This window comes from Crassostrea angulata, chromosome 6 (assembly GCF_025612915.1).
Source record: "Crassostrea angulata isolate pt1a10 chromosome 6, ASM2561291v2, whole genome shotgun sequence".
NCBI lineage: Eukaryota > Metazoa > Mollusca > Bivalvia > Ostreida > Ostreidae > Magallana > Magallana angulata.
The window spans coordinates 19,297,016-19,317,802 of NC_069116.1; the positions used below are offsets into that span (position 1 = coordinate 19,297,016).

The 20,787-nt window shown below is 36.6% G+C and overlaps 3 protein-coding genes across 4 annotated transcripts; all 3 read right to left on the minus strand.

Moving 5' to 3' along the window:
• Positions 1-5: 5 nt before the first annotated feature.
• LOC128186609 (hillarin-like) lies at positions 6-10,717 on the minus strand. Its single transcript, XM_052856432.1, has 7 exons — positions 9,888-10,717; positions 7,837-7,953; positions 6,685-7,068; positions 6,429-6,572; positions 6,154-6,236; positions 5,747-5,890; positions 6-1,459 (listed from the first exon to the last, which is right to left on the minus strand). The coding sequence occupies exons 1-7, from the start codon at positions 10,212-10,214 to the stop codon at positions 142-144; spliced, it is 2,517 nt and encodes an 838-aa protein (XP_052712392.1). The 5' UTR covers positions 10,215-10,717; the 3' UTR covers positions 6-141.
• On the minus strand, positions 3,822-4,833 carry LOC128186611 (cell cycle checkpoint protein RAD1-like). The gene has a single exon (XM_052856434.1). The coding sequence runs from the start codon at positions 4,760-4,762 to the stop codon at positions 3,917-3,919; it is 846 nt and encodes a 281-aa protein (XP_052712394.1). The 5' UTR covers positions 4,763-4,833; the 3' UTR covers positions 3,822-3,916.
• A 1,246-nt stretch (positions 10,718-11,963) lies between the features above and the next one.
• LOC128188922 (hillarin-like) lies at positions 11,964-19,020 on the minus strand. 2 transcript variants are annotated; one of them, XM_052860248.1, is made up of 8 exons: positions 18,452-18,586; positions 16,832-17,212; positions 16,327-16,593; positions 15,561-15,929; positions 15,310-15,441; positions 15,123-15,205; positions 13,662-13,805; positions 11,964-13,499 (listed from the first exon to the last, which is right to left on the minus strand). In XM_052860248.1, the coding sequence occupies exons 2-8, from the start codon at positions 16,838-16,840 to the stop codon at positions 12,152-12,154; spliced, it is 2,352 nt and encodes a 783-aa protein (XP_052716208.1). In that variant the 5' UTR covers positions 16,841-17,212; positions 18,452-18,586; the 3' UTR covers positions 11,964-12,151. The 2 variants fall into 2 exon arrangements, with proteins under 2 accessions (XP_052716208.1, XP_052716207.1); XM_052860247.1 differs by lacking the exon at positions 16,832-17,212 and having other exon boundaries at positions 18,452-19,020.
• Between the last annotated feature and the right edge of the window lie 1,767 nt (positions 19,021-20,787).

Sequence of the window (20,787 nt, forward strand, 5' to 3'; positions counted from 1 at the left end):
TCAACTCAAATTTCAATCAATGTAGAAAATTTATTTCAAAAATAAAAACGAAGCTGCCATCGTCTAAAACGAAATAGCATTGTACTTTGCAGTGTAAAAATACCAGTTATGATTGTCTCATCAAAAGATTTAAAACAAAAGTCATTTTATGTGAAATTCAACAAGTGGTGAGAATCTACACTTTTCATGAGAATATTTGGCGTATATTTTTGCTTTGCATTCTTCATTTCCAGTGAAGATATTAGCCATCCACATGTTATCAGGGAGTTCTCGAAAATGATGCCAAATACTCCCCGCTAATAAGGCAACATCAAGTGCCTTGGGAGCACAGAGCCTGAAGTTCACCCTTATTCCCAGAGGAACGTCCCCGACGATGGGTTCAATCAAAGTGTTTCCCTGCCAACGATGGCAGGCGCGCGGAAGAGGACGTTTGTCTTTCGCGGGTTGCTTGCAGTCGATAAGATACCGGAACAGGATCTCCGGTACATCGGTTGATGCACTTCCAGAACCAAACACCGACACCACATATTTTCCCATGATCGGACATCGGATCTGGAACGTGACAGATTCGTGATCACGTTTGGATAAGAACGTGTATCTTTGAAAGTCTGTAATACTGCACTGAAAGGGTCCGTGATATTGGTAGGTATACGATAAGGCAATATTTGATGGAACCTGAAACCGCAGAAAGACATCGTCGTAGCTGTAAACAACTAAAGGGTCAATGTGAGTAAGTGGTGCTATGTCTAGTTTGGCCATCAGAGGAGTGGGGCCAAAGAACGGCACCATCGGAAAGGGACTCTTGATATGTTCCCTTCTCTCTCGACACTTCACTCGAAATGCACAAGCGCACTGCAAAGATTCAGAGGTCCAATCTTCCTTTACGTAAATTGTAAAGTAATATTTGCCGGCTTTAGGAGGCGCTACAGTAAATATCGCCTTATGTCCGATAATCCGAATCATTGCCCTTCCCTCCAGCTTATTGGCAGTAACACTCGCATCCTTAGCCTCAAAGGTATAACCAAACCCGAGTAAGTTTGGAATATTAAACTGCATGGCGACCAGTCCTTTGTTTGTATACTGCGTACAATCATAGTGATTCGCAAACTTGATTCCATGGTTGAAAAACGGAGACTTTACTACAGGCAAATTAATAAATTCTGCAATAGTGACGGGGCATTCAAGAAGCTGCCATTTCGGATTATCCGGAAAGTGTTGGTGAATGTGGTCTTCTGGGTCGGTGACAAAGTAGAACTCGTCCGAGCGGTAGTAGAATGTGGTGTTCTTGGTACACTTGATGTGTCTCGCCCCCCAGTTGCAGTTGATGAAACACCAGGACCCCTCCAAAAAGACGGCGGTCCAAGAATTCCGGAATCGCGGTCCGTCAAATTTCATACCAGGCTTGTAGCCGGCACCTTTTGAGAATCCTTTTATAATTTCACAGTAAAGTCCGGCATAACTGTAAATAAAAAAACCCCAAAATTTCTGAATACACTGCGTTAAAGATATGTAATTATCATTACTGATAAAGCACAGTCTTATTGCATATATATCTTAAGAGTAAGACACTAATATTTCATTAGTGGTCGACCAATGGATTACTCTCTGCTGGTTCAAAGCATTTTGGTCTTTACCGACAATAACTATACTCGTCAAAATATCGTATTTGTACATGCACTGTAGTATATATATGTACTTTTCACAGTTTTTACAAAAATACTATGCTTATTACAGTGCTATCTCATAAAAAAAAAAAAAACGTATAATGCTGGTATTTTTCAAAACATACAAACTAATTTACTTGGAAAATGTTAGAAGAAAACTTATTTAGTGACGTTTTCCCCATCTTGTCTAGTCAAAGGTTTCTGATCCGCTCGGCTAGCCTACTATATTTAAGTACTGCATGGAGCGGATCAGAAACCCTTGACTTATAAAGATTTGGGAGACATCATTTTCCAAGGTCATCTTGATCGAACGAGATGGGAGGTATACATGTTCTAAAAGTTGTAGATTCAAAATAAGTATGTTAAACCTTGTATATTTTTACTTAGCTTCGATCTAACTGTAAAACATAAATATTTAAAATTCTAAAGAAAAAAATAAGCCACTTAACCATCAAATTACAAAATTAGGTAAAGGCACTTAAAATTTGGTAGTTATTTATTTTCTTTTTTCTTATTCTTTCCCTACAAAATATCTTTTTTGTTAGTTTATAAATAAAAACGACAACCTTAATGTGTTTCTCACATACTGCTTGACGTTTTACAAATACATATCGGTATCTAAAGCTGCCAAAAAATGAAAATTAGCTGGAATTGTATTTTTAAGAAGGGGATATACTATATTGTCGAGATTCTGGTAAGAAAAACTAATAATTTGAGGAGAAAAAAACACACATCATAATTTTTAAATTTTATTTTCCATTATAAATGTTTTGAATGGTCAATATTGGTGTTTTTTAATGCTTCATCAAATACTGGGTCACAAGAGTTTGAAATGCTTTGTTTAGTAAAAAAAAACCGCTTGTGTTTTGTTATTGTTTATAATTTGTTGTATAGACCTGTATATTAATGTTGCTTTCTGTTGTTATCATTTATGAACACAAAGAATCAGCCTATCTTGTTTTCCAAAGAAGACCTTTACCGGTAAAACTCAAGCTTTGTTTACATTACAATGAATTCATACTTCTATATCTCTCTCTTCTAACATTCAAATGGTCAATCATTCCAAAAATTAAACAAGTGAAAAGCTGTCAATGTGACAGCAAACCGGGTTTTCTTTTATGTGAACTGTATCCATAATCCATGTCAACCCTGAATTGATAAACACTACTACCGTATCCATGAAATGGAGTACCCTATATGCAATATTCTGCCAAAAAATGAATAAGTTCAAAAGCTGGTATTTTTTTCATAAATTATCAGAAATCAAAGTCCTAGCAATATGCACACCTCTGATATGTGAACAATTGATCTGCAAAAGAACAACTTCCTATCTTGAAAACTGTATGAGAAGTTATCCGTACAATGAGGGTACCCTTTTAGCAACCGCCCACCATTTTCACCATTTCAATAACCGGATTTTTCCGTTGGAGAACCCGGTTAAAAATGCAATTTTGATCTCAAATTATGTCTAGGTCTCTTTCAAAGATAATATTACCTTTGTACATTACCTTTGTTATATGTTACTTGAAATATTAATAACTTTTGCACTCTTTTAAAAATTGAAAAAGTATCTAAAAATTGTTGTGTATCTAAAAAAAAAAAACAAGATAAATTTGGTTTTCCATTAAAACTTTTTATTTTATAAAAACATACAGCTCAGAAGTCTGATAAAGTCAATCAGAAATATTTCATTTTGTCAGCGTGGAAAAGGCAAAGTGAACAACTGAACAAAATGAATATAAGAACTGCTATTAAAAATAATTTTTCATTTTTTCTGCTTGAGTATGAATACAAAAGGTTCAAAGTAAATGAAACAGGTGACTAATATGTCAAGCAAACCCCGACAGAGTTATTTTAATAAGCCATTAATTCCAAATTATCAGCGGCTCTAAATCAATACACCAGAATACAAAGAGCAAAGTTGGATCAAATTGCCGGAAACAGCTCTTGACGATCTGCCATTGCACAGTCAGGATTTGCCTAGTACTTCTGGTATAAAAGCCTTATTAAAGTTGACGTATTTGTTTTTAATCTTTGACCAACGCTACCGAGAGGACCCTAATGATAGTGGGGCTATCAAGTGACAAGATATCTATTGATTTTGTCGCCAGATCCTTGTTTCCTGGCGTCACTGAAATCATACCCTTTGGAAAAAAGTAACCTCAAAGCAACTTTGTTTTATTCAATTTTTTCCAAAGAAATCTGTTTCTTCATAATATAATTAACATTTAACAATAAAAAATAAGAACTCATTAGCTCTCCTCATCATCTTCATCTTCATCTGGTGCACAATAGTATTCTACAAAACATACTTGTCCATCTTCATTCTTAATCATGTACTGTAGAGATAGGAATCCACGATTATCTGTTCGGATCGAGACCCTTGTGGATAACCCAAGGGCTTTCACTGATGGCTTTAGCAGCGAGATTTTGTACCTGTTTGTCTTTGTTTGGGTACACGTAAAGGACTCTATCATGTCAGAGTCTTTTGGAAAATCAGAGTGGGTACTGCCAGCATTGCCAAATGTTGAAAGTCTGAAGTATGGAGGATCTGGTGACATCAAAATTTGAAGAACATCACTAGTCATGTCGAGTTCACTGAAGGCTTCTTTCAGACACTCTGACTTCATGATTACTTTGTTGATAACATTTGAACTGCAAAAGTTGAAGTCCAAAACTTCATCTGGTTCAAGGGTCTTTATAGTACAATCTGTAAGCACGCCTTCTTCTTCAAGTACTAACACTAGTGGGCAGCCATAACCAGCATAGCACATCTTGAGGCTGGTGGAAATCCCAGGCATTGATGTACTCCCAAATATTGTCAAACATTCCAAAAAGACAGTTAAATTGATTTTGAATGTAATCTGTTCATCTTTCACATTGAAGTAATGAAAAACTCCCTCTTGAATGAAGGCATTGGCCTGAACACACTTAGAATCCTCCACTGTCACCTTAATTCCAAGAGAACTTGCAAAAAGCGTAGCTGTTTCTTTGAAATGAATGGCTTTTAATATGTTTGAAACATTCCTTACATTGTCTAACTTAGCAAGCATCACATAATGATTTTCACTATCATCGTGTTGTGTTAATAATGCCATCCTAAAATCACATGTTAAAGTTTTCCATCTGTAAATCGACCGCGAAAAGTTTAGAGTGTTCGGTATTTATTGTATTTCACGCCCGATCTTCCCAACCCAAAGCGATTGATAATGAGACAAGTAACGTCAGGGTTTACGCATAAACGAGAATAATGTTTTTTTTTTAAACATTATTTACAGTTCCGCTCATAGCATCGTTAATTTTGGTGAAATTTTCATTATAATTGCAACGAACTTCCGTTTCTTTTTTTAACAGGTGGGTCCTTACTCAGCATTTTTTGGTTAAAATGATTTTAAAAAAATTATTGAATATTTTTTTTAATCATATATTTTGTGAGAAACACAATAAAGTTGTCATTTTAATTGATGTAATGATAAAAAAAGGACATTTTGTAGGGAAAGGATACCAAAATGAAAGATAAAGACTATTTCAGATTTTGAAATATCTTAACATATGTTTGTAATTTGATGAGTAGATGTTTTTTTTTCTTTAGAATTTTAGATTTAGATCTGTTGCTTTTGAAAAGTCAAAAAATATACATGTATATATAGGCTACTAGTAAAAGTTAACTTGCTAATTTTGTTCCTAAAACCTCAAGAAAATTAACGTATACCCCCCATTTTCGCCCAATCAACTTGACCTTCGGAAAATGTCATTAATTAATCTTCCTTCCAACATTTGTCTAAGTTGATTAGTTAGTATTTTTAAAAAAAAAAATAGTAGAAGTAGAGATAGCCCATTGATAAGATAAGTATTTTTGTGATCATGTATATTTTGAAGTGTATAAGTTTAAAGATCAAAACCTTCTTAACATGCAGTAAATTAAACATTGATCTGCTACTAATGCAATAATATTAACTCATATGTCTAAACAATAATTCTGTGCTTAATAAGTAATAATAATAACGTATTTTCAATACAGTTGTGCAGAACTATCAGTAATGACGTCACACACTTAACCATCATGGAAAGTGCAAGCCTACCTGCACAGCCGTTTGAAGAGGTCGTGATAACTCTCCGTTCCTTGCTTGATTCCCCGGAGAATACCGAGCGGTGATTCGGAGCTCACTGTCTCATCAATCTCAATCTTATTCAGGTCTTTCAGACAAATCCACCGGAAGATTGCCCTGAAAATAGAGCAATGAAAGAGATGTACATTGAGATATACCATTTGTATATCTTGCTGACACGGGGTATTTCTTGTATTGTTGGTTGATACATTTATGTCATCAATTGCTATTATGTAAAAATTATTAATGACTTTTTGGTAGGTTTATGTATTTATTCTGGAAGTGGCAACTTTAGAACTGTTGAATTGTATGTAATGCATCTCGTGAGAATTTCTTTTACATCTCGTTAGAATTTCCTTAAGGTACTGAACGTAACAAACCTGGCTTTCTCCAGATCGCTAGTACAGTCTTGCATTAGGTTTTTCACAAGATCCGTAAAGGAAGAATAATCTGTTTTAGCAATCTTGAAAGAAAATGATTACAGTATTAGAAAATTACAGCATAGCAAACATTTTTCCAGGGGAGGGCGTCCGAGGGATAACTTCGTTTTCCTGGGGGGGGGGGGGGGTCGAGGCCTATTCTTCTGAAATTTACTATGAGTGTACGTGTAGACATTAAATCAAAATTAAGTTTCCAAATCGTATCAATAACCTACATTTAAGACTTTTTCGTCGATGTGATCAAGTTCTCCCGTACTCTTAAATAAGGCGGATCTTCTGAACTCCGGCGGAGCGACCGGAGGAGGTCGACACATATTGATGGAGGGAGAGGAGCTGCAGTCCGAATCAGAGGATGACACCTGTCAATCATAACGTGACAATAGTTACCAAACTGGTTATTTTTTAAAATTGAAATTCATTTTAAAAGCTGCTTATAATTATGAAATAATTTGCCAAAAATGCGTCGATTACCTCGCTCAAACAGAGTTTTTCAGCGATGAGAAACAACATTTCTTGGCTGTGCTTCTCAATGAGTTGACTAACACGAATTTTCTCCTCCTCGCTCAATTTTTCGAGTAAATGTTTTAACTTCTCTTCTCGTTTTCTCTTGTAAATCTCTTCAATTTTTTGGGATTCCTTTTCAAGACCAGCTTTGTTCGTTTTCTCGATTTTCTTCTCAATATTTGTGATAAGCTCTTTGACTGATTTGTCTTTTTCCTGTTTAATTTCGGTTTCCAAAGTGTTGATCCGTTTCCGTCTTTCCAGTGTTAACTGGCTGTATAGTTTGTCCTCTTCCTCTTGCTGTCGCCTTTCTAACTCCGTCTGTGCGTCAAAAACGCCAAGACTTTCGAAGTCCTATAAAGGGAATGCAATTGTGATAATCTCATAAAAGCAAATTTACAATAGTATGTTAATTTAGGTTCAACTTCATAAAAATATATTGAATTATAATATCAATTTGACTTTTAAGTGATAAATGACCTTAAATCTACCATACTTTTACCTTTGCCCTTAACATTATGTAATTTGATATAAAATGTCAATTGAATATATTTAAACTATTTAAGATTTTAAAGGAATGTTGAAGTGAAAAAGCCCAGAAGACGTGCATGCACGTAAAATCTTTCGTAAGTTTAGGTTGTATTAAATATAAAATTTACATCACGACAACTTTTGTATTTACTGCACCTCGAAAATTAAGAAAAACTTTAAACCTAGATATAAAGAAATTAAGATTTTTTTCCCCTGAAAATTTGATAATTGCATTTTATTTTCTATAATCTTGAAACAGAGGTGATGCACTAGGCTTTCTACTCCCGTTTTTGCTCATCACTGAAACAATGTAATTACAACATCATCTGTATTATCTTCTTAAGATCTGACGTATTGTCCCAGATAAAAGTCTTGCAAAAAAGACTTGTCTTTGCTCCAAGACTTTTAATGAATAGGAATTGCAGGCAATAGCAAAATGGTAATCTTGGGAGCGATTATTAGGTGATATCAAACGAGAAAATCTGCCAAGACCCTTTTCATCAACGAAGGAACAGCTATTTTGATGAAATCGAGTTTGTGTAATCGGCCACGTAATATCTTGTAGTTTCTTTGGAGACAAAGGGAACATACTTGATAGGTTCCGAATGAAGTTCTTTGCTTCCTCTGATGGTTCAACTCTCGTTGATGAGAAAACTCGAGAGCGTTTGCGTCATACTGCCACCCTGGATTGAAGGCGCCTCCCCTGATCTGTGATAAAATGAAATCTCTGCTTTGTACAAATGTAGTAAATTGAATACATTTTATCATATTAAGGATGAAATTTCACTGGTTCCGGTTTTTTTTCTATGGGTGGCGGAAAGAGTGTAAAGGGGCCAGATTTCGCAAACAAAACTGGATGAAAGTCCCTTGAGTAGACCTTGAAATTTCTATAATCAAATTAATAGCACTGAGTAAAATTAATTAGCTTTCATACGCAGACATATATATTGCTTTCCGATATTCATGCCCATCCGTAAATGAACTAATTTTCTAATATAACTATTATAGCAACTCTTAACAAAATATTCTATCAAGTTACAGATTCTACTCGATTCAAATACAATGAAACTGTGGTTATAAAACTCGATACATCACATTATTTATGTTCAGAGCCCAGCTGGGCCCATCATGTAATAACTGTGAAATCCAATATAGATTAATCCAAATATAATTATTGTCTGTCAACAGCAGTGCAGTAATGAGTCCACGGATTTGGTGACCCATCAACATCAAATGATAAAGAAAAAAGGACTCTATGTGACAAAGATTAAAATAAACTAAATCTATATAATTTCAAAGAGCCAACGGCCGGCGTTTTGGATGGCTTTCTTACGTATATTGATCTCGTGCACTTGTTTATTAGAAGTGACTCATGCGCGGATCATTGCTGAATCCAATAACACTCCGTAAGGCCATCTCGTACTAATGATAATTAACGTGTACACCTTGTCGCATGCTACATTAGGAGTCGGGTTCGGTGGTGACTCAATGACCCGAGGTCGAAGGCCGAGGGACATCACATCGACGGTCAATGGTCGGACTCGTCGCAGAACATCTGATATTATTTTTTTGTCGTGATCATGACAAATGCAAAAGGTAACCGTTATCAGAGTAGTTTATTGACAGATGCATCTCACGTGTCCATTGAAAGAGTCTGTAACGGATTGATATGAGCGATGTGGATACAATCAAAAAATTGATGAGCCATATATTTACTCAACATGTGAATGTCATTAAAACATCGAATATAACCAAAGAGTAAATGCTGGTGAACAGAACAGGCTTTCCGGGATTGAAACCGAGTAGATTTGTTCTCATAGAATTGAGTAAAATCGGAAATTTCATAATTCATAACAACTATTCAAACCATACAAAGGACAAAGATGAGATTAAAAACCGTGCGTTGGTTCTGTATGATATTAAAATATTCAAATTTTTCCTATAGAATATTGACGAGACTCCAGATATAGCCATACATCAATAGTATACGGTACAAGGGGTTTATATTTTTTCATGTGATTATAATAAATCTTTTTTATGAAACTGACGTGTGGTGCAGTTTTAAAACATTCATTCAATATAGCTTGCATGGTGTTTCCGCCAATTGTTATTTCCGGAAACGCCATGGAAATCTACAGAATTGACAGTAAATCTGATTGCAGAAGGCACAACTTTCGAATTTTTTGCGCGTGTTGATTGCTTCGCGTCTGTTCGCTTGGGCACACTGATGCGTTTATAATAAAGTTGTAATGAAAAAACAAACGCATGATGTAACACAGTTGTCGAACAGTTGCAGAAATTTAGACTCCGATATTGTTTTTCTTTCTGAGAGCCTGCTATCCGCAGAGGCATTTGCATACGTCGATTACTTTAATTGTTTATTCAAAAAATATAACATCTTTCTCAGCATGATAACAGTACACGTGTTTCATATTTAAAGCAGAGAGGGGAAAAAAGAGATGAAAAGAACATTTTATCTAGAACAACTTTATTGCAGCCTTTCTTGTTAAGATAAATCTTTAAAATGAATTCTCTCTCCACTCTGGACACCGTTTGAAATTAATCTCTCTATATGTGTACTCAATGATAAAATTGGTTCCCAGAACATAATAAAACGACTGTAGAATAAGAAATCTGCATACCTGTTCGTTCAAATGAACACCCAGTTTGGGTGCATTGAGAGCGGACTGGATTCCCATAGCGTCCTTATTAATAAGGCCCACGATTTTGGGCAAGTGACCATGGCAATACACGTCCGATGGTTGGCCATCTTGTTGCCACCTGAATGTCCGCAACGTTAGCTGGAGTCCGCACACCCTGCAACGGAAGCAGCGCCGGTGAAATAAGACCCCGACGTCCACCCTCTCCACGGGGTACACGCGCTTTTGGCACCGGTAGCAAGTGTCCTTGTTTTGGGAGGAGTAGAAGCCGTCCCCCTCGTCCGAATCACTGGAATATTGTTCGTCCATCCTCTTACACAGACGTTGCAAGCATTAATAATGCATTTCATTCAAAGCACAAGGGTGCAATAAAAGATACTCCGGTCTGGAGAAAGTAACTTAAGGCAGATCCCTCAGTGCTAATTCATCTTAAGGCGGTGACGAGGAATACTAACATGTTTTTCATTAAGAAAAAAAAAAGAAGAGAGAACACACAGATGCGTCGTTTGTAAAAGTTTGTGTCTTAGTCATTGATGAAGAAATACCGATAGTTTTTAATCGATAGAGATACAGATCCATCACCGGTTAACGTCAAAACCCAGGTAACATACATCGCTGAGCGTCCATCTAATTACAGCGTGCATCATGTTTTACTCGATGAATGAAGTTCGGCATTAATTCATCGATAAACCTCGTCGGTCTTCAATTTGTCACCCTCTGCCCAACGGCCGTAGCAATCAGAGATAGTTACAACTCCGGTACCTACAATTACAAAGCGAGTGAGGGGTATCATTACAAACATATTGAATACGCCCTCGCTTTTCTAATCTTGTTCCGGATTGGCTAAAAGGAATGTATCGATTGATCCTATTCGATGATCTCATGCACTCGTCAGTTTCTTGAAGGCCTTTGTGTTTGCCATTCGACCACCATCTCCTTTGTTTCAAACTATCAAATAGACAGGTGTTCTAACTAATGCGTATCGAAACTGCTTTATAAATGATGTCATTTGGAAAGCTGTTAATATTTTATGCGACATTGAACAGTTTTTGGTTGATTTGGGTAAAATAGCACCTTGGTAGTTGGCAACTTTTTTTTTTTATTGTAGATCGCGTCTACTTTAAATAATAACAGTGTGATTCTTTTTAAAAATGCAATTATTTTAAATTAGTTCCACCACGCAAACGTCATTATCTTTAAATATTTTAATAGGGAAATAATTCGGAATGCTGTAATTTTCATGTGGTCAACTTTTTTTTTTGAAGTATTGTACATCAAATATTTTATGTATGAAAACAAGGAACCCAAAAGACAAGGCATATATTTAAATATACTAACAAACCCTCTACAGGAATTGAGAAATTAATCGAAAATATGAAATACATGTAGTGTATACCAAACGCACCCGTTTACTTTATAAAATGCTCATGTTTTTGTACAATATGTTCTTCAAAAATAATCATCAGTAAGAAGAGAGAAGGCTGCACTGTCTGTTAATTAACAAATGCGCATAAACTACCTCACAAAAAATAACAAGTTTTTGCCATGGTAATTCATTTCTCCTTTTTATCAGACATATCAAAGCAAACACTTTGCAAAAAAGGTCTATCTTATAATTCACGTCGAAATATCTTCAAATCGTTATTATTGCAAATGCAAGTGCGCAAAATGTTTTCGTCTATCTGTAGGTATATTAACTAATGTTCTTTGGCATGTTGTGATGAATCTCAAGAATTATGGTAGATGGGGGAGGTTTTTATTGTTAGAGCGTGTATTATGTGTTAATTTAGCATTAAGGCACGTTCCCTGTCGGTGTCTTGTCAAGTTCTCTTTGATGCTTAGTCTCACGCTGTCGTCTGCGGATGAAACAGAACTCGTCTGTAATTCACCACACTTCTGGAGAGGGGATATTTGAATTTGAGTGAAGACAGATGAAAAAAGGTCCCTGGGGCCTTGATTGGATTTCTTAGAACTTATTATCAATTCTTGTTATATTCTTGGCAAAAATACATGTAATTTCGAGAGGTTCTGCTTTTAGGCTAAATAATCTTTACACCGCAATAAAAGCATTTTTATTATTCAGTAACTTAATTTCACAAAAATTTCACAAAAGCATATAATAATGAGACATTTAGGTATGACTAAATTAAGAATGGAGCACTTCTCTAGCAAATGACATAAACAAAATCAACAAATATAATCACAACATACAATTGAATAAATAATCATTAAATGCATACATGTAGCTATATCTCTGTTTCCGCATCCTCAATCAATTCATAGTCAAGCAGACGCGAGAAAGTCGAAGCATCTCGGTCTACAGAGAACCTGGCGTAGATTTTAGCAGTTCCCGGGTTTTTTCCAGTGTTGATATTACCTTCCCATGTGAAACCCAACTTCCGCTTCAGATGATGCCAAATGTCGCCGATAACTAGGAACACCTCCACTGCCTGTGGGACATCTAAGCGGAAGGAATACCGTTTGTTGGTCATGAGGTCCCCGTACACGGGCTCGTGCAGTGTGCACCTCTGCCATTTGTGGAATGTTTTGGGGAAAACGTTTGTTGCTTGGTTTGCCTGTTGGCATATAACTAAGTACCTATACACACAATCTAAAGTCTCGTTGTTTTCGTCGGCAGCATACAGAGAAAAGATATAATAGCCTTCTTTTGGACACCTGACCATATAAGTTGCTCCGGTGTCTGTTCTCGAGCGCAGGAATACATACCGGTCTATATCTGAAACCGAGCTATCACTAGCATCAAAGTACTGAAACGTGTGCGTAATTTTAACATCTTTCGAAAGTTTAAAAGTGATGTCCAGTGACTCTCCATTGGACACGATCAACGGGTCCAGCTGATTGCTTGTTTCTATCTGCAAAGTGTCCATCATTGGGGTTGGTCCGTAAAATGGTACTGGGGGGTATGGGGGTGAAGGAGCTCCAATTACGTCAGTGCAGTTGATTAGGAATGACGCAGCACTCTCAAGGCAATCCGAATGCCAGTAATCGCCCGTGTAAATGGAAAAGTAATACAGTCCTTTTCTTGGCAAGTTAATGGTAAATATGGCTTCGTTTTTGACATGGCGAAGAAGTACGCGACCTTCAAGTGACCTTGTATCCACTGATTTATCGTAGGACTCCAGTACATGACCAAAGCCTAAAATCTTGTATGAAATCAAACGAATTTCAACCATGCCGGAATCTGTCGTTAATGTCGCGCCGTAATTAGAGTAAAAACGAAGTCCATAATTGAAAAATGGTGACTTGACGACAGGCAAATTGAGAAACTCTGAGAAAGGCAATGGTATGTCAATTAGTTGCCATTGTGAGTCATCTGGGTAGTGCTGATAAATGTGATCCTCGGGGTCCGTCAGAAAATAGAACTCGTCATACTTGTAGAAGATCTCGGGCAGGTCGTCCTTGTGCCCTGTTACTCGCCGTGCCGCCCAGGTGCAGTTGACAAGGCGCCAGTTCCCGTCAATGGAGACTGCGGTCCAGGAGTTCCGGAAAGAGGTTCCATCCATTCTCATACCCGGCTTATATCCGGCTCCTTTAGAGTAACCCAAGATTATCTCACAATGGAGACCTGCAAAGCTGAAAAACAGGGTGGAAATTTATTAACTTTTAAATGAATTTTAATATTTACTTTTTACAATAAGAATCAAGTTGCAGTGACTATGATTATTGAACATGTATAGTGCTTTTTACAGATTTTTTTTTAGAGATTTAGGTTTAGAATTAAGATCCCGCACGTACTTGCAGAGTTTCTTAAACAGCTGGTGGTAAGTTTCTTTTCCGGTCCTGACCCCCCGGAGAAGAGAGGCCGTGGAGTTGGGGCGGACAATCTCCTTCACATTGTGTTTTCCCAGATCTTTGGCAATTACCCATCGGAAAATCACCCTGTAATATATGAGAAAAAACTGCATTCCGATCTTCAAAAGGGAGAAAAATAATAGAAGGACCGCCTCTTGACAGAAGTTAAGGAACACTTCAATTAGGGGGCCATTGTTCACCTGTCTATAGCGGAGGGAAAAATCTCTAACTTTGATCAATATTAATTACTAACTATGCATGTTGTAATTATTTCCTGTTTGTAACCGACGGACTTAATTGTCTGAAAAATTGCACACAAATGCACGTGAGCTATTTCACTAAAGTTAACAATGCTTGCAAACTGGCAAAAGAAAAATTCGATATCTTTGTAGTTGCACATGGTCAGATGGTTATGATTAAAGACGGCGTAATTAAAATGCGAACTATTTTGTAAATGCGCATTCGCTAAATTTTAATGAATTTTATGTCTCGCTTCAAAATCTGAGAATATATAATTTCGGAACTAATTTATTACATATAAAATTAATACACGTAACATATTTTCTTTGTGTAACATTGTCAAACTCCTCAGTATATACCCCTAATAAAATGAACCCAGATTATGCGTATGCAGGCTATTGCATATTGTAACCTAGATGATTCAACATCTGATGTAACGACCCGTCAATTCCTCAACTCCGGACAAGATTGGAAATTGTGATCAATTACAATGCAATTTATAACATTCATGACCCACTCGGAATTAATTTCGAAAAGAGAGGGCATTTAACACATTCTATCGAAATCTGACACCTTTTCGAGATGACGTGTAGAGCCGTCATAACGGGTCTGAAGACCTCGTGAATTTCCATGAAAGTGACATTCACGATCTCAAGGGAATTAGAGAACGAACTGCTAACAAACACCCCGTGTCTCCATTGATTCGTTAATACGGATTATGATCAATAAATTTATTTCTCTGTCCTTTTACTTGTTGGTCTTTCAACATTTCCACGAAGAGCAACAAAATCCGGACAAAGACACCGACGTCCCTGTATTCATCCAATTCGCTCAGATTTAATATCTTTTCTGTATATCCGGAATAAAATTTCTGAACTTGTTGGAATATTGATCACAATGTATTCTTCTCATAGTTATTGTAATATACATGTAGGTGAATGATGTCGATGTGCAAATGAAGTTTAGTGTCATGCTAAGAGTTAGCATTCATGAGTCAGTTCGAATATAATATGCATACTTTTCAAGAATACACGTTCGCACAGGGGTACATGTGTCGAGGGGTGGGGTCCAATAAAAAAAATATTCGTTCTTATGTTTAAATTTCCTTTAATTACTAGCATCTGAAAATGAAAACATTGTAACGTGGAGTGGGGAAATTTTCACCTGACTTTCTCCAGTTCTGTTTGACAATCTCTTGTAAGGTCTTTGACCAAATCTGTATAGCTACTGTAGTCCTTGTTGGTCAGCTGTAATAATTAAAATAGTATAAAGTATAATTTATATGTACGTGTGTAATTTTATCGATATTATACATATACCAGTCGTATATGAAGAAGCTGTTATTATTCACCTCTATTGCCCTCTCGTCAAGCTTTTTGAAGACCTCGGGTGACTTGTAGAGATCCGCTTTCTTTGTTTCTGGAGGCATTACGGGTGGCTTCATGGAATGGTCGAACAATGCGCTTCTGTCTACCTCCCTATCCTGTGCAAAAAGTTAGATATCAAATCAAGAACAAACGACGCAAAAAAAATTGTAAACTTAAACATGTATGTGTAAGGAAGGAACAATTAGTTCAATGTACATGAGTCATTGCTATGTACCTTCTTAGCAATTAACAACAGCATTTCTTGTCCGTGTCTATCCAACATTTTCGCTGTTCTTGTTTTTTCTTCTGTCGCAATCTTATCCATCATAACTTTCAGCTTCTCTTCGCGCGTGCGCCGGAAGTGATCCTCAATTCTTTCTCTTTCCGCCATGAGATTTGGGGTAGACCCCGACATTGACATGTGTTCGAAGCTACTGAGCAAGTCTGCCGCAGCCCGATCTTTCTCGGAGGAAATTGTGTCGTCAAGTTTCCGCATCTCTTTTTCTCTTTCCTCCAGCAGAAATCTCTGTAATCTTTCTTCTTCCTCTCTGTGCCTCGATTCCAGAACAGACTGAGCTTCGAACACACCACTAGTTTCAAAGTCCTTCAAAGCAAAACAAAATAATTTATAACGGATAAAAACACTACATAATACACACAGATACCCCTTTCCAAACAGTACTCTGGTTATTCTCCGAGCATCCCTTCTCCAAGCTGAGTGCAAACTTTTTTCATTTAGATTTTATCACTAAATCATATTCCAAGTCTAAGTGTTTTATTCATAACAAAGATATTTTTTTGCTCTTACTGGTTACCTCATCCCTTGATACAATAGATAGGGACTCCGAAACCTGTGGATGGAAGCTTTTGTGTTACACAGGTTCTTAATTGTTTCGAATGAATGTCTATAATGATAATACATTGAACATACTCCTTTGTACGTATGTGTTTGTATTTAACAGATTAAGATGACATTCTGTAGCATTTATATGTATACTAACTTGGAAAGACTGAAGAACTGGTCTTGGTCGATAATACCCAGTGGAGGATCCATAAGAGGTGTTAAAATCTGTCATATTTGGAGCATGCGAATAAAACGTGCTGCCATTCATCGTCCTAGGGGTGACGCTGACCATGCTTGACCCAGAGGGACTCTGTCCTAGGGGGGTTCCCAGAGGACTACCCCCTCGTGGACTGTGGTTCCGAGGACTCGGGACTGGTTTTGGGCTCGTCTTCCGGGAAGATCCGCCATACTTGATGCTGTTAACCTGGAGTAAACATAATCAGTACATGCAAATGCCTATTACTATTCATTTGATGACTCTTCGTGGGTCACCGTCTTTTGGACTGTTAAATTAACCTGTATTCAAATTCAAAAGCATGTCAACAACTCCAGTCTCTCAGATTACAGTTACTTAACATCTGATAACCTAGATTTTATTTGAGTAAATGCCGGTCACCAGGTGATTCAGGTATTTCATGTTTGACAAACACATCCAATCTTACCTGTTTCATGACAACAGAAGACGAAGTTAGTTAAGAAATAGCGAATTATCCGTTGCAGTGAAAAAAAGCGGAAGACAGTGTTATTACCACGTGACCAAGATGATATATACAATTTTTTGCATTTTAAACTGTTTTCTCTGTTGCTAAATTACGCTGAATACATGGGTAATTCCGTATAGAAATGATACTATCTTTTAGACTAGGTTAATATATTTTTGTTAGTTTTCCTGATTATTCAGTAGCACTTTTTTTTTTACATTTCCCAATAGTTAAAAGAAAACCTTTACGCTCCAGTTACAGCTAACAATGTTGTAAGGCTGATACCTACAAGTTCACACACCGTGAGAAACTGTCCGAATCCAAGCCGTTTCACGAAATCATCTGTAAATACGGGTATAAATTATGCCACTTTGAGACAAATTTGCAATATTCTTGTACATTAAACCTTCATTTATTTTTTAACATTTCTCTAATTTTTGGACGCGTTAATCAGTATTGTACTCGAGGCTGTTTACACTAAACCCGTCTCGTAACGCATGCGTTGCGTAGGGTCCGCTGAGTGAACTTTTACCGTGATGAAACTTGTGTCTACCCTGGGGCTAGAAAACGTCACCGAGACCCAGTGCAGTCCCGCACGTTCTCACTTTGCCTGCAGCTGGTATTGAAGGTTGTTGAATACCGGTAATAAGATTTTGCAAAGAACAGATCTTGCAAATCTGTCCAGAAAAACTTCATTTGCATCTTCAATCATATATAATGAGTTTTGTTCAAGCAAGTCGGGTTGAAAACTTTCAATGTTCCGCACTGTAATGATAAATTACCCCCTGTACTTATCATTGTGGTGGGTCAGTTAATTGTCGTAATTTGTTCGGCTTAGCCTGTCTGAAATGACATATTTACTACCAACTCAAATGCGCTATGAATGCTATACTATCTTATCATAAATCGCCCTTATTTTCATTTATTTTGTGCTCTCGTTTCAATTCCTGTAATCTGTCATTTGAGTGCCTTTAAGAAATGTTACAAATGAGAGAATTTTAAGCGATGTAAACAGAATAATTGCGTAGGTTTTTTGTTTGTTTGTGCAATGAGTCATAATGTTTATTATACGTGTGTAAAATTCGGAATTTTGCAAGAGGAACCAGTTACGTATTCTTGTCTATTTCTAACATTATTGATCCCAGGTATAATGATTGAGTTTCACTCCAAACGAAAGGTAAGAAGCCTACAGGGATGGTGAATACTGAATGACGGAGTCATCCTTAAAATAAAATCTATTGATATAAATAGTGTGACTTTTGGGGATTGTTGCATCAAATATCCCGGAACTAAGAGGTATAAATTAGTCAGACGTTTGAGAAGTGCAAGATCAATAGTGGTCTATATCATTGTATACGTGTACCAATTATATGACAAGCAAAAGCTTAATCACACCTACAAACAACAGAACAACCCAAACTGCCAAATGATAACTAAACATTGGTCAGAATAAAATGAGCTTGCTAAGCTTCAGTTACCCAGCAACATATAACATGTAAATAATTAATTCGATTATACAGGCTTTCTCTGTTTGATGCGCGGATGAAGATGAGTATAAAATAGTACCAACTATCAACATACTTGACTTTGCTGTGAAATGTTCTCAATATCAAAATCTAGTGGCTGTCGCTCATATTTCACTTGTCCAATGTTTTTACCCACGTGGGATTTGCAGTACACCTCTTTATCCGTGGTGTCATTGGCATCATTCCTGTAAAACGTCTGCATGGTCAACAAAAGACCACATATTCGACACCGGAAGCACTGTCTGTGGTACAAAACGTCCACCCGGACCTGATCCGGGGGTAAGACCCTCCGGTTACACCTATAACACGGGTCCTTTTGGGCGGGTTTGGGGGCACGGTCGAATTTGAACTCGTATAAAGTGGCACGTTCGTACGTGAAGGAGTAATGGTAGGTCCCATCTTTCCTGTGCTGTTCCTGGACTTCAATTACAGGTAGTTCCCCATCCGGTTCCTCCATTATGGTCCCTTATGGCGAATTATAATCTGACATTACACATCCCTTCGAATATTTAACCCGACTCCACCAAAGGCCACTTTCTGTTTACAAAAACGGTGAGGTATTTTCAACCATGACCTAAATTAGCGTTTATACGACGCTCAGGTAAAAAGGCCCCGATCGAGACTATGGAATACGATAATCAACAGGTAGAGGACAACAGATCGTTACAACATCAAAGGGGCCGAACTCATGCATGTATTATAAATATCGAATAAACAAGGAAAGTGATACATCATGGTAAACACCATCTTGCATAAATTTACTCATCAAAAAAATCATTACAATTATAAATTGCAAGCTAAATGATAAGAATATCTAAACTTTTGATTTCAATTAATGCCCATAAAAGGTAACAATTTAAAAAATCTTGTTAATTTTGTTAAATCTTGTTAAATTGGCCTCAAAATTCAATAATATGTATGTTCAATGTAATAGGGTCTCCTGTAAAATACCCACTTCGATCTATACTTGACTATGTTTAATTTGTAAAATCTGATGAGCTGCAAAGCTTAAAGAAATAAAGAATGAAAAAGTTATATTGTTAATTAGGAACACATAAATTACTTTTTGTGATTGATTAAGTACTGATATTGACACAGATGAGCAAGTGAGTAAACCAAACAAATTTCAGTCGACCATCAGATTGCCTTTGTCTTTCATGCCTGTTCTCGAATAAATAGAACTTAAGTTAAATAACAAAAATGCATGACTTCAGTATATATTATCTTAAATATTCTTTCAACTCTTTAAAACGACCCGTGAGGAAAAAAATATTCATTATATTTGCACCCAGTTGTACATTTGTAGTTCGTGATCAAGTTGGTTTGGGTTTTTTAGCCAGTAACTGAAACAAACACACTCGAATTTCTTAATGTATATGAATATAGAAGTTAATATATTGAAGGGTTTACTTTTAAGACAGTGATGTTAAATAATATCATAAATATCATGAATAAAATTTGCTTTTTATTTCGATATTCATGTATTACTTAAGCTTCATTAATACCGTTCTTTTAACATGGATACTAATATATTCTCTTATTTATACCCTTTCACATACTCAATCCAGACTTGTATAGCCACAGACCTGTGAGAATATTAGAAACATTAGTTTTCTTTATGACAGGCATACGGTATAATAAATATGCAGATGCTATAATTTATCACTCTAATTCTAATTAGAGTCTCAATTTTAAATCCCCTCATCGATTCACGCTGCAGTTATAGTTATATAACTTCTATAGTCTGTCAGGATTAAGTATACATATGGGTGACTTAGAGACACAAAAATTAGACCTAGATCGCAGATGGATTATCTCTGAATTATCAACCGCACGCTATAAACACTTTATTGCGATTCTGTAAGTTATAAATGTAACATCATGCTGGTACACGTATCTGGTTGTAAACAATAAAACATTTAAGATATACAATGTGCTATCTTTCTTAATTCAGATTGTCTCCAAATTTAACCCCCCCCCCCCCCCGATGTATATTTAAATACTTTTTTGTTCGCCTGAGCGGTGAAGTGGTATATCATTGCTTCTCTGGTTCGAATCCTAATGTGGCACAGGACATTCAGTCTTCCGACTGAGACCAAAGTAAGATTTAAGCCGTTTGTCACAATACTTGATCTCAGAAAGAAATAATTTTTTGCCGATTTCCTTCGACATTGATGACATCTAGTATCTAGTTATGAGTAAAATGTTCTCGAAAGGACGTTTAATAACAATCAACTTTTTCAAGATCTTCCCAGCACAAAAATATGCAAGGCGGTATGTGGTATAATATCTTATTTTCATACTATTGCGAAAAAACTAAAGAATAGTAGAATGACGGATACACATCCAACTCAATCTGTTGTTACAAAATCATATATACATGTATAGTCA